This window comes from Rana temporaria, chromosome 3, assembly GCF_905171775.1.
Source record: "Rana temporaria chromosome 3, aRanTem1.1, whole genome shotgun sequence".
Taxonomy (NCBI): domain Eukaryota; kingdom Metazoa; phylum Chordata; class Amphibia; order Anura; family Ranidae; genus Rana; species Rana temporaria.
This window is the reverse complement of record NC_053491.1, coordinates 235,512,499-235,526,318: the sequence shown is the minus strand read 5'-3', so window position 1 is coordinate 235,526,318 and position 13,820 is coordinate 235,512,499. Positions and strand designations below refer to the sequence as shown.

General features: G+C 42.0%; 1 protein-coding gene across 1 annotated transcript in view; it reads left to right on the top strand.

Annotated features, from left to right (window-relative positions):
• Nucleotides 1–13,820, top strand: part of LOC120930428 (titin-like) — a 115,234-nt gene that overhangs the window by 92,306 nt on the left and 9,108 nt on the right. The window contains exon 9 of the mRNA XM_040341614.1: nucleotides 1,335–1,364. Within this exon, the coding sequence (XP_040197548.1) occupies nucleotides 1,335–1,364 (30 nt within the window). The remainder of the gene's footprint in view (nucleotides 1–1,334; nucleotides 1,365–13,820) is intronic.

Sequence of the window (13,820 nt, the reverse complement as noted above, 5' to 3'; positions counted from 1 at the left end):
CCCCCCCTCTTTTCTGTGGCTGGCCAGGTTGTGTGCTCGGATAAGGGGTCTGGTTTGAATTTTTGGGGGAACTCCACGCCATTTTTATTTTATTTGGGGTGGAGTTCCCCTTAATTTCCATACCAGACCTGAAGGGCCTGGTAATTGAATTTGGGGGGTACCCCACGCTTTTTTACATTTTTTTGAATGAATTCTCTCTGAATTGCCGTGAGCCGACAATTCATTATAACCGCGAGTCAGTTTTAAATGACTTTTTTTCCTTCAGAAATGACACTTTGTGCAGAGACAGTACGGGAAACATGCACTATTTCACATGCTTACTTTACACCCCACCCCCCCCCCCCATGGTACGAAATTTAAAGGAATATTTTTCACTTTTATTGTTTCACTTTAAGCATTATTAAATTCATTGCTCCCGAAAAAACTTTTTTGCATTGATACATGTCCCCTGTTGGAGGACCCAGGTCCCCAAACACTTTTTAGAACAATAACCGATGAACCTGACTGATGGTCCGTCACGCCTACACACCATCAGTTAAAAAAACGATCGTGTCAGAACGCGGTGACATAAAACACAGCGACGTGCTGAAAAAAACAAAGTTCAATGCTTCCAAGCATGCGTCGACTTGATTCTGAGCATGCGCGGGTTTTTAACTGATGCTTTTGCATACTAACGATCGGTTTTGACCTATCGGTTCGGCGTCCATCGGTTAAATTTTAAAGCAAGTTCTCATTTCTTTGACCGAAGGTTAAATAACCTATGGGGCCTACACACGATCGGTTTGGACTGATGAAAACGGTCCTTCAGACCGTTGTCCTCTGGCGATTCCTATCATGTGTACAAGGCCTTACTTTCATATTAGCCTTTAAAATTAGCACTTTAGATTTCTCCCATAGACTTTAACAGGGTGTTCCGCGGCTTTTCGATTTTGACGCGAACACCCCAAATTGTTCGTTGTTCGCCAAACAGGCAAAGTTCGAGTCGAACATGAGTTTGACTCGAACTCGAAGCTGATCCCTAATTATGAATATAGAGCCTCATTAAATTACTGATTGTGTGTATGTTTGCTTGTTTGTTTTATTATACAGTCATTGCTATTTGTGTTTGTATGACTTTGCTGACATTTTGCTAAAAGTAATTTTCTTGAGTTCCAGTATGATAATAATTTCCTCAGATAAAAAACAAAAAACAAAAAAAAAACAGCTTTGCTTGTGCTCTCACCCAACTGTCAAACCATCAAATGGCTGGTAAATCAATCATATCATTACACGTTCCCTATGAAGTTAGCATGATATTAATAATAATTATAACAACAACATATTTTTGTTTTCAGGATGAATCATCAGAAGACACCTTACACAATGTAAGTGATTTTAGAGGAAGGTACCATTTGCTTTCTTGGAAAGTATAGAGCTATTGTTTTTTATAGCAGCCTGTGGGGTCAATTCTTTAAAAGATAAATACTGCATGAATCTTAGCTTTAAATTGACTCATGCGCTAATTATCTCAGAAGTAATTCACTAAAGAAAACTTACATTCATTAAAGCATTTGTTTTGTTGTCTTTTTAGCTGTATTTAGCACATTTTTTACACATTAGTTTATCAAAGACTGGGCTGGACCGGAAGTGAAATGTAGCACTACTCCCATAGAAGCTGCTATAAGGATGTCCATTGTCCCTTTCCCAGTAATTGCCCTCATAGCTAGGCACACGGTTACAGTCACAATTTGGTTCAATGAACAGTCCAGGGATATTCTCTTTTTGGCGTTTTTATTTTTGGGTAACTTGGATGGGGTTAGGGAATTGAGTGGTATACTCCAAAACTATGTGCAACAGGAGGACATGTTCTCTTGCAGAAATATGAGCCAATTCCTTGCACAAGCAAAGAGATTGAGACACCATACACACAATTACATTTTTTGCAGATTTCTGTCTTCAGATTTACCAAAACCATATAATATGAGGTCAAACCTTAACCACTTCCATACCGCACCTATTCTGGCACTTCTCTCCTTCATGTAAAAATCATAATTGTGTTGCTAGAAAACTACTCGGAACCCCCAAACATTATATATATTTTTTTAACAGACACCCTAGGGCAGGGGTGGCAAACACAAGGCCCGTGGGCCGAATCTGGCCCGCCAGGCCTTGTTGTGTGGCCCGTGTAACGGCACGCCAGCCTCCACCTTATGTTCTCACAGCAGCACACTGTATAAGCACGATTTTTTTTCCTGTCCATAAACTTCTATGGGACATGAGAAGCTGTGTGTAAATGTAGGGGTGGCTGGCTGCATCTGTGTTGGCTCACTGTGGTCATTACAATGTCACAGTGCACAGTTCCCCCCTACACATATGGGAGAGGCTGAGTCGGCTCTGCCCGCAGTATGTAGCGTACCCCTGAATTCCTGCCCTCTGTACGTAGTGCGACTTCTCATATACAACTGGCCCTTTGAGGGCAACCACACTGCTGATACGGCCCTCGACTAAATTGAGCTTGACACCCCTGCCCTAGGGAGTAAAGTGGCACTGTATTTGCGCAATAATTTTTCAAACACCTTTTTTTTAAAAAAAATAGTGGTTTCATGAATTATAAAATAACAAAACAGTAAAGTTTGCCCAATTTTTTTGTATAATGTGAAAGATGATGTTACGCCGAGTAAATAGATACCTAACTTGTCACGCTTTAAAATTGCGAACACTCATGGAATGGCGCCAAGCTTCGGTACTTAAAAATCTCCATAGGTGACACCTTAATTTTTTTTACAGGTTACCAGTTTAGAGTTACAGAGGAGGTCTAGTGCTAGAATTGTTGCTCTCGCTGTAACGCACAAGGCGATACGTCGCATGTGTGGTTTGAACGGCATTTACATATGTGGGTGGGACTTACGTGCGCGTTTGCTTCTGAGCATGAGCTACTGGGGACAGGGGCGTTTTAATATTTTTTATATATATTTTTTTTATTTTACTTTTTTTTTATTTTTTTACACTTTCTTTACATTTTTTTTTGTATCACTTTTATCCCTATTACAAGGAATGTAAACATCCCTTGTAATAGGAATAGTGTGTGACAGGTCCTCTTTATGGAGAGATGCGGGGTCAATAAGACCCCACATCTCTCCTCCAGGCTAGAAAGCCTGAGATCGTGAAAAAAAATCACTGATCTCATGCTTTCAGCCACGATTTCGGCTTTGTTTACTTCCGGGTACCTGGGCGTGACGTCATAACATCGTGCCCGGGCCTCCGCCGGTCATAGAGATGACCGGATATCTATATGCTCTTCATTCGGCAGCGCCCGATTCGTTCTATGGGCCTCGAATGGCACGGGAGACCCCAGAGAACGAATCGGATGGTAGAAGGGGGGGGGGATGTCCCCTCCCGTCGTCTGTAAGAATGATCAAGCGGTGGAACCACCGCTATGATCATTCTTATCGTATGCAGAATCGCCGCCTGAAAAAAAGAATTATCTGAATGATGCCTGTAGCTGCGGCCATCATTCAGATATCCCCCACTGAAGTCCAGGACGTCATATGACGTCCTACGGTACGGAAGTGGTTAAGAGTTTCTATTTGTATGCAATCAGGCAGGCCCTTGCACTACATGGTTTTGGTAAATCTGAAGACAAAAATCTGAAGAAAATCTAATAGTGTGTATGGGGGTCTTACACTTGTTTTTTTACTCACAAATGTCTTCAGGTGATTGGCTTCCTGCTTCCAATGCCTTCCTGAAACTTTCTTCCTGTGATACAAGATTAGATCCACATATGAAAGGTCCCTTCAGTCAGCCTCAGCAATTTCCAGCAAGCCCGACCCCCAAGCTTAACCAGGTGGGACCGCAATGAACCACGAGCACATGGCCGGATTGCCTAGGGATCTCCTGTTCAGGGACAAGACCATTCTGTTTCAGGCCTCAAACTATTTATACACTTTCCCAGCCTCTGCCTTTGCTTTACTTCACACCTAAGTTCCAGAATCGCCCAGGAGTTTTAGATGGCAGGTGGAGTAATCAAACCTGCAGCCTGTGAAACAAAACAGACCTACACAATCACAAACAGTCGCACTGATTATAGTGAGCCAAACTAACTTTACCTAACAAAATGCAGCTCCACTGGATACAGTGAGCCAGAACTAAATTTACCTAATCCTAGCACCCATCTAGGAGGGTGCTACAGAAACTTGTAGCAGCTGCATTACCAACCCTGTGAAATGTAACAGCCCTTGCTCAGGGGTACTGGTACCATATGCCAGCATCTGACTCATCCCAGCCTTGCTAATTCATCTGGCAGCTGGGGATTCCCTGCTGAGAGGTGAATGTAAACAAAGAAGTGGGGAGTTTTTAAAAGTAAAAATAACAAAAACAGTGTGGTGGGGGGTTCCCCAATAATCCATACCAGGACCTTTTAACTACTTCAGGTCTACCCTTGAGCAGTTTTACTGCAACAGGGCAGCACCTGTACTGGTAGGGGGCACGCACTCTGTGATCACACACATCTGAAGCTCAGCGGCAAGTACCTGGGACTCGATGTCCAGCAGAGAGGTAGAACGGTGGCCTGCCTATGTACACAAGGCAGATTGCCAACCTGACAGGAGAAAAGGCATGGATCCGGTGTCTCTGCAAAGCAGGGACATGAATCCACGTCTTCCCCTAGTAAAATCACCTCCCACACTGTAATAAAACATATGATAGGCACATAGTTAACCATTTGATATCCCATAATTTGTAGATGCTATAACTTTTGCGCAAACCGATCAATATACGCGCTTAAGGATTTTTTTTTGCAAAATATATGTAGCAGAATACATACTGTCCTAAATTTATGAAGAAATTCACAAACCTTTTTTTTTATTGGAGAAGTTTATTAGCAGAAAGTAAAAAAAAAAATATATATTTTTTTTCAAAACTGATGCTCTTTTTTTATTTATAGCAGAAAAAATAAAAAATACAAGATGTGGTCAAATACTACCAAAAAAGGACAAAATATTTATTTTGGTATAGTGTCGCATGACTGCTCAATTGTCAGTTAAAAAAACAGAGTGCAATATAGCAAAAAATGGCATGGTCATAAAGGGGGGTAAATCTTCTGGAGGTCAAATGGTTAAGGGGAACCCAACACAAAAAAAAAATGAGACCCATTTAAATTCCATAGCAGACCCTTATCTGATCATGTACACTGGCAGGCTAGAAAAAGGGGAGATGAGTTTGTTTCCCCCATCCCGAACCAGGCCACTTGCCCTCAATACGGGGGGATGAGGTCCATACTTGGTCAATGAATTCACCCAGGTCACTCTGCACTTTTGTTTCCTTTAGTGTTTTTGTTTTTTTACATTGGGTCCCCCTTAAAAATTATTCCAGACCTGAAGGGCATAGTATGGATTTTGGGGATCATTTTTTTTTTTAAACACTCTCTTGCCTGAAGGTGTGGAGAAGGTTGAGTCACTGGTTGTTAGGATGCTGGTGAGTGCCATTTCCCTGACAACCAGCATTACTAAGGTGGCACATCTACCATGGTATTAATAGCACTGCTAAATGTTTCAGTTCTTATTGTGTACATTTGTTGAATAGCGAGTGGCTAGACCACAAAATGATGAACAAAAATATTTTTATGTGAATCGACTTTAATGCAAAATTTTATTTTTTCCAATATTTACGGCAAATGCAGTATTTGCCTGTAGTAAATTGACACTTTAAATATTGCATGCAATATTTTGTATAAAACACAAATATTGGATAAGATAAGTATTGATAAAGTGACACCACAGTCCCTGATTGAAAGAAAAAAAAGGTATTAAACTAAAAAAGTTGTATAACGTCTAACTAATAAGAGGCTCCACAGTGGGAGCACATGCATTTTAATGGGCTAGAATGAAGGGCAGATGACTGGAGGGAGCCCACCCCTCCTTAAAGGTACAGGGACACACTGAACACCCAGCACCATGGCTGCAAAGGTGTCAGTGTGTTACCTGACCTAAATATCAAGCATACAAAAAGCGAGCCACTTTTAGAAGTTAGAGGTCAGAACTACAGGTAACAGGGTGCCTTGACGGGGGCCTGTAACTTACGCATATATTTGCAAATGTGTTCAGGCTGAAACCCCTGTTTTTAACGGATACTGTTAGGTTAATTTGGTTGGTCGTAAGTAGAGCTTGAATTTTCCCTTGGCTGTTTTTAGTCATTTGTTGCCCTCCAATGCTCCTTGCTGTATAGGCCAGTTATAGATGGGGGCAGTGGCTCACTATTTGTACGCCAACATAAGAGATCACTGGGTAAAAACAGAGGGAAAAAGCCAAAAAATAAAACTAATGCAGACACCATATGACAAAAAGAAAGAATACCGCGCTTACACACTAAAAATAACTAACTTAGCTGCAACACGACAGTGTCATACAAACACAAAAACAAGTAAGGAACAGAAAATGTTGCGCTATTAATAAAAGTTAAACTAAACAAACAGTTGATACCAGAGAAAAAAATTGATGGAAATTATATGAAATTGCAAAGACCCCTAGTTTAAAGAGGAATAAAACACATAACTGGCAATAAAGTCTTTGTGTCAATCAAAAATAATTGCAAGCAAGTTCTTCAATGTTGAATAGAATGTTGAAATCATATGTGGTGACCAACACCACTAAATAAGAAGATGGAGGCTTACCGGATGGCAAGCAATGAAAAGCTTGCGGCTGCAAACCCCAGCCAGGGCCTTTTGATGATCCTCGCAGGGGGATGACAAGGGATGGATGTTGAAGCTTCCCGCACACAGAGCCACAGGATCGCAGCGTGTCACACAAAAAAAACTTAATGGTGAAGTACAGCAGGACCAGCGCATATAAGATATTCGTGACTCAAGGGACCACCACCACCAAAACACCCTATAATTGGGAGGCTTACCAGAACGTAAAGCAGTATGAGCATGTGGCTAAACCCCTAGCCAGGGCCTTTAAAATCCCACGCGATGGTGATATATCTTAAGGGTCCTCCGGTATATTGTGGTCAGTGGATGCATAGAAAAAATGATAATGCCCACATGGTGAAGTATGTTGACTCAATGGTTTTAATAAAAAAAGTTAAACACTTACAAAGTAAAAGCAGAAATGGATAAAAGCCGGCCGGCTCTAACAAACGCCCATCCACACGGAACGAAGAAACGTCTTGCGTCAGCACGCTACCTTCCCGACGCACGTTTCGTCAAAAGTTGACGTCATCTGGGGCCAAAATGACGTCAACTTTTGACGAAACGTGCGTCGGGAAGGTAGCGTGCTGACGCAAGACGTTTCTTCGTTCCGTGTGGACGGGCGTTTGTTAGAGCCGGCCGGCTTTTATCCATTTCTGCTTTTACTTTGTAAGTGTTTAACTTTTTTTTATTAAAACCATTGAGTCAACATACTTCACCATGTGGGCATTATCATTTTTTCTATGCATCCACTGACCACAATATACCGGAGGACCCTTAAGATATATCACCATCGCGTGGGATTTTAAAGGCCCTGGCTAGGGGTTTAGCCACATGCTCATACTGCTTTACGTTCTGGTAAGCCTCCCAATTATAGGGTGTTTTGGTGGTGGTGGTCCCTTGAGTCACGAATATCTTATATGCGCTGGTCCTGCTGTACTTCACCATTAAGTTTTTTTTGTGTGACACGCTGCGATCCTGTGGCTCTGTGTGCGGGAAGCTTCAACATCCATCCCTTGTCATCCCCCTGCGAGGATCATCAAAAGGCCCTGGCTGGGGTTTGCAGCCGCAAGCTTTTCATTGCTTGCCTTCCGGTAAGCCTCCATCTTCTTATTTAGTGGTGTTGGTCACCACATATGATTTCAACATTCTATTCAACATTGAAGAACTTGCTTGCAATTATTTTTGATTGACACAAAGACTTTATTGCCAGTTATGTGTTTTATTCCTCTTTAAACTAGGGGTCTTTGCAATTTCATATAATTTCCATCAATTTTTTTCTCTGGTATCAACTGTTTGTTTAGTTTAACTTTTATTAATAATGCAGACACCACATCTAATGATTGCAATATATTAAATTTTTGGGTTTGAGTTTTTACCACTTTTACATAGATTTGAATATCTGCTTGCTGAAAGATATTTCATTTTTCTTTTACAGAATTAGCCCAGCTTTTTTTTTAAAGTATTCACCTATAATTTTTAAAGATTTGCCTATTAATCCAATATATTAAAAGATGATTCATCCATTCTGTTTAACAAGACCCACGCATCAAAAGCCCATCTGCCACCACATTACACACAGCAGTTGTACCCTCCTTTTTTATATAGCCGAAGATGGTATTATCCTTTCCTATATAGGTTGTTTCATTTTGTTTTACGGGGAGGGGGTTATAACCCCTGTCAATGCTTTGCCATATGTGTCCCATTAGAGAGATTTACCTTCCCCTCCTCCCCCATAGGCAAAACAGGAAGTGAGGGGAAATCCCTGCAAATTGAGGGAATCTGTTGGTGCTTCCAAGGTCACGAAAATTTGGGATTTTCCTTTACTTTTAAAAATGATGGTAAACAGAAGAAATATACTTTGTGAATCTCCCTAACGGGGGCAGCGATAGCAATACAGTCCTTACAGGTGTTCTATCCCTCTCCACTCTGTCCAAAATGTTGCCTTTAGGTATACTTTAACCCTTTTGTTGCCAAGTCTGTAAGTCATATAGATCTGACAGCGGCAGTTTTATACACACTCCCAGTGGTTGGGCCCGGTGAGACCCTGGATGTCTCCCCCGTGCTCCAATGAATAAATGCATTGCAGATCACACTGCATTACAATTATTCCTGGTCATGCTGGCTGGGGAAACTAACAGGGAGACCCGGAAGTAACGTTTTACATGTCGCTTCTGGGTCAGCAACAAGAAGGGGAAAAGAGTGGATTCATGATTCAAGAGCTTCATCCCCACAATGCTGTTAGCGGGCCCACAGATGGGTGAGCAGAGCCCGGGATACATTGCAGGAGCGCCCCCGCCCCCCCGGGGGGTACTCGTGTATTTAAACAGAATTGTAGCTTTGTTGACAAATTTAAAAACCTGGTTGCATACAGTGGCGGCTGGTGGGTTTTCCTTTTAGGGGGGCGGCAAACATGTAACAACCCCCCCAAAATTGACCACCAGCCAGACACCCACGGTATTGACCACCCATGGCACCTGCTGGACCACCTGTGACACTGACCACAGCGGCACCCATCTGACCACCTGCGGTACTTACCTACTGTGTGGCGGGGCTTTCCTCCTCTCTTGCAGTGGCGGGCTGTCCTTCTCCTCTCCTCCAGTGTGGGCAATAGTGGCTCCAGTGTCCTCTCCTCAAGCTTCCTTTCCTGTGTGTCTCCTCTTCCGCAAAATTGCTAGGCATCCAATTGGATCGCCTGGCACTTTGTCCAATCGGGAAACAGGTCTCCCAGAACTGTCTCATGATTGGGGGGGAGGAACTGTAGTTTGACCGTAGCGAAAAAAAATTCACAGTGCTCTGTGCCCGGAGTATACCCTATGTTGAAGCCTATTAGAGCCTCTGACTCTAATAATGTGCTTTAAAATACACAACCCCTGCTTATCCTCGCCATAGTAATTCATGTGTCCGGTGTCCTGAAAGGGGCTGGGTGCATCAATGGGGAGGACGGCGCCTGTGCGCCCACAATGCAGGGGCCACCACTGGTTGTAATAAAATACATGTTAGCATGATTGGTGGCAGAGGGTCACATGCCAGGGGAGTTGATACACAGTTAGGTTGCCACAGGAGACAACCATTCCACTGTGTATGGTTTCTCTGTGGACACTCTCCTGCCCAGTGCTGACAGTAATGGTAACAATGTTGGCCATGTTGATGCAACGTGTATTGAGGATTCAGAAAAATAAGCAGACGGTGCTTGTGGAAGGCATGGGTATGGTTTTCTGGAATCCATGGCAGAGAAATGGTGAAGTGCAATGAGAGTCACTGATTGAGACATGGATGAGAGTTCCCCCTTACTGAAAAAGTAAGTGAGGATAGGAAATAGGGAGTCAACAATTTGGTCTGAACATAGATCTGCACCAAATTTTAGTTGTTTGGGCATTCAAACAAATGCCAGAACTTTTTCTGGTTCGGCCACCTTTTCAGCGGAAGCCAAAAATCATGAATAAAAGTAGTATTTCTATTGCTCTTATATAGGACAGATTCTTGCTGTCAATGGTTTCTAAGGAAGCAGTGTGTGCCGCCACTGACACATTGACTTACATGGACAAGAATCCCCAGCCATGTAAAGGTGCAGGGATAGTGGTTACATCACTGCCTGAATATGACCACTGCCCATATTTGGGCAACAAAATTGACAGCTGATGATTAGAACCATTCTCATTGGCTCCAGATTGTCAGTGGGGACCCAGGATGCCATTGACAACTGAGATACAAGTGTCAGTTGCTTGTTCCGTCACAGTGCATGGGGAATTGTGAAGGGTAAATAATAATAAACAGGTTGTGGGAAGGGGAGGAAGATGTAATTGACACACTTTTTTTCCCAAAAAGTGCCTTTCATTTTGCACAAATAATAATAAAATAACAGGATTTGCCTTGCTGCAAACAATTCAAGCAATCAAGGCAAATAAATTGGTCACTCACTATTAAAGGGGTTGTAAAGGATTTTTTTTTCCATAAATAGCTTCCTTTACCTTAGTGCAGTCCTCCTTCACTTACCTCATTCTTCTATTTTGCTTTTAAATGTCCTTATTTCTTCTGAGAAGTTCTCACTTCCTGTTCTTCTGTCTGTAACTCCACACAGTAATGCAAGACTTTCTCCCTGGTGTGGAGAAAGCATCTTGAGGGGGGAGGGGGCAAGCAGATAGAGAAAGGAACTGTGTGTTAGTGGGCTTCCTGACCCTCCTGCTATTTAGGGGAAAACATTTTTCCTTTACAACCCCTTTAAGAAATAAGAGCAGCTCAGTCCACTTCTTAGCCACTTAAGGACCAAGCCTGTTTTTCAGATTTGGTGTTTACAAGATTAAAACATTTTTTTTTGCTAGAAAATTACTTAAAACCCCCAAACATTATATATGGCGGTCATTGCAATACTTTCTGTCACACCGTATTTGCGCAGCGGTCTTACAAGCGCACTTTTTTTTGGAAAAAATCACTTTTTTGAATTAAAAAATAAAACAACAGTATAGCCCAATTTTTTTTATATTGTGAAAGATAATGTTACGCCGAGTAAAACTATCCCCAACATGTCACGCTTCAAAATTGCGCCCGCTCGTGGATTGGCGTCAAACTTTTACCCTTAAAAATCTCCATAGGCGACATTTATAAAAATCTATAGGTTTCATCTTTTGCGTTACAGAGGAGAACTAGGGCTAGAATTATTGCTCTCGCTCTAACGATCGCGGTGATACCTCACTTGTGTGGTTTGAACACCGTTTTCATATGCGGGCGCTGCTCATGTATGCGTTCGCTTCTGCGTGCAAACTCGTCGGGACGGGACGCTTTAAAAAATGTTTTTAAATAAATAAAAAATGGGTCACTTTTATTCCTATTACAAGGAATGTAAACATCTCTTGTAATAGAAAAAAGCATGACAGGTCCTCTTAAATATAAGATCTGGGGGTCAAAAAGATATCACATCTCATATTTACACTGGAGATGCAAAAAAAAAATGACAACAAAAAATGTGCCTTTAAGAAGCATGGGCGGAAGTGAAGTTTTGACGTTGCTTCCACCCTTCTATGGTATGGAGACGGGTGAGGGCCATCTTGCCCTCACTCGTTTCTCAGCCGCTACCGACGGCTCCGGTAAGCGGCGGAGGGCGCGGGAGAGCAGCGGGAGGGGGGGCCCTCTCCCGCCGCCGATAACTGTGATCTTGCAGCGAATCCGCCGCGGAGACCACCGTTATCGTTTGGAGGACCGCTCACTGGAAAGATGGATATCTCGGTTGTGGCAGAAGCTGCTACCATTACCAAGATATCCATCTTTAAAGTGCCGACATATATGTGCGTGAGCCAGTCCTTAAGTGGTTAATATGTTTTAATTTCTTTGAACCTGATTTTTCTACAAGAAATAAGGTGGCTGGATTAACTAAATTCCCCTAGCACATTTAGATAACATTTAATTTAACCACTTAAGGACCGAGCCTCTTTTTGAGATTTGTTGTTTACAAGTTAAAATATATTTTTTTTTGGTAGAAAAATACTTAGAACTCCCAAATATTATTCATATACAGTATATATATATATATATATATATATATATATATATATATATATATATATATATATATATATAGATATATATATATATATATATATATAGATATATATATATATATATATATAGATATATATATATATATATATATATATATATATATATATATATATATATATATATATATTCTAATACCCTAGAAAATGAAATGGCGGTTGTTGCAATACTTTATGTCACATATTTGCTTAACGGTCTATAAGATTGAGGGGGTTCAGACTCCAGCGGTAGGTGCGTTTTTAGTGAGTACGCCAGTCCAGAACTGAATTTTTAAGGGCCTGGTAGCCCACTTTTATTTAAAAGCACAAAAAGTTCACAAATACATCAGTATCCCTCACAAAGGGTTCCACCATTACTGTATCTTGCATACTCAACACTTTAGCTTCCTGGCTTTCATTCTTGCCATCTGGCTGCTTCAGGCCTTTAGCCTAGGCCTAAGTTCTGTTCCTCAGAACAGAGGGCCAAATCCTCAAATTTCCTGCCTAACTTAACTTTTCCCATTTAAGTTACACTGACTTAAAATTTCTACCTAAGTGCCCGATCCACAAAGCACTTACCTAGAAATTTCAGGCCGTGTAACTTAAATGTCTCCGGCGCAAGGCGGTCCTCTTCTGCAGGGGGCGATGACAATTTAAATGAGGCCTGCTCCCGTTCCGGCCGTACTGCGCATGCTCGTGACGTCATTTTCCCGACGGGCAGCGCGCAAAATTACGTTACGTCGGGCTTTGTGGATTGCGACGGGACAATAAAGTTGTGTCGGGTAAAAAAAAAGTTACGCGCCAGAAAAAAAAATTCAAAAATAAAAAAAAAACGCGGCGATCGAAAAAAAGATCTGTTTTTACAAGGTGTTACTAGTTTACACTTTGTAAAAGCAGAACTATTTTTACGTATGCAAACGTAAACTTACGCAGAAAACACAAAGCTGAAAAGCTTTGTGGATCTCCGTAAGTCCTCATTTGCATACGCAAAGCGGCATTTCGACTCGAAATGCCCCCAGCGGCGGATGCGGTACTGCATCCTAAGATCCGACAGTGTAAGTCTCTTACAGATGTCGGATCTTCTGCCTATCTTTGGAAAACTGATTCTGAGGATCAGTTCCAAAGATAGGCACAGGGATACGCAGGCTGAACAGCAGTTCCGCCTGCGTATCCCTTTTGAGGATTTGGCCCAGAGTTTCCTAGAGATAAGCTCACTCCTTGCTTACTCCTGGTCAGCGCCTTGCTGCTCAATCACCAATGACATTTGCCTCCTGCAGACATGCATACTCTAGCTGCACCCATGCAGCGTCTCTGACTCCTCTCAGAGAGATGGGAGTCCACCTGACTCCCAGCACAGACTTCCTGTCTGTGGGGTGGGGCTCTGAGCCATGTCAGGTCAGAAGTAAATAGCTGAACACACAGCTGTGCAATTAGTGCATCTTTCTCTCCAAAATATGGAGTAAATCAGCCATCTTTCAGGTAGGAGAGAGTCCCACCACCACAGGTCTTACATGAGCATTTTTTTGGGGGGAAAAAAATACACTTTTGTGAGTTAATTAATAAGATAACAGTATAGTTAGCCCAATTATTTTCTTTAATGTAAAAGATAATGTAACGCAGAGTAA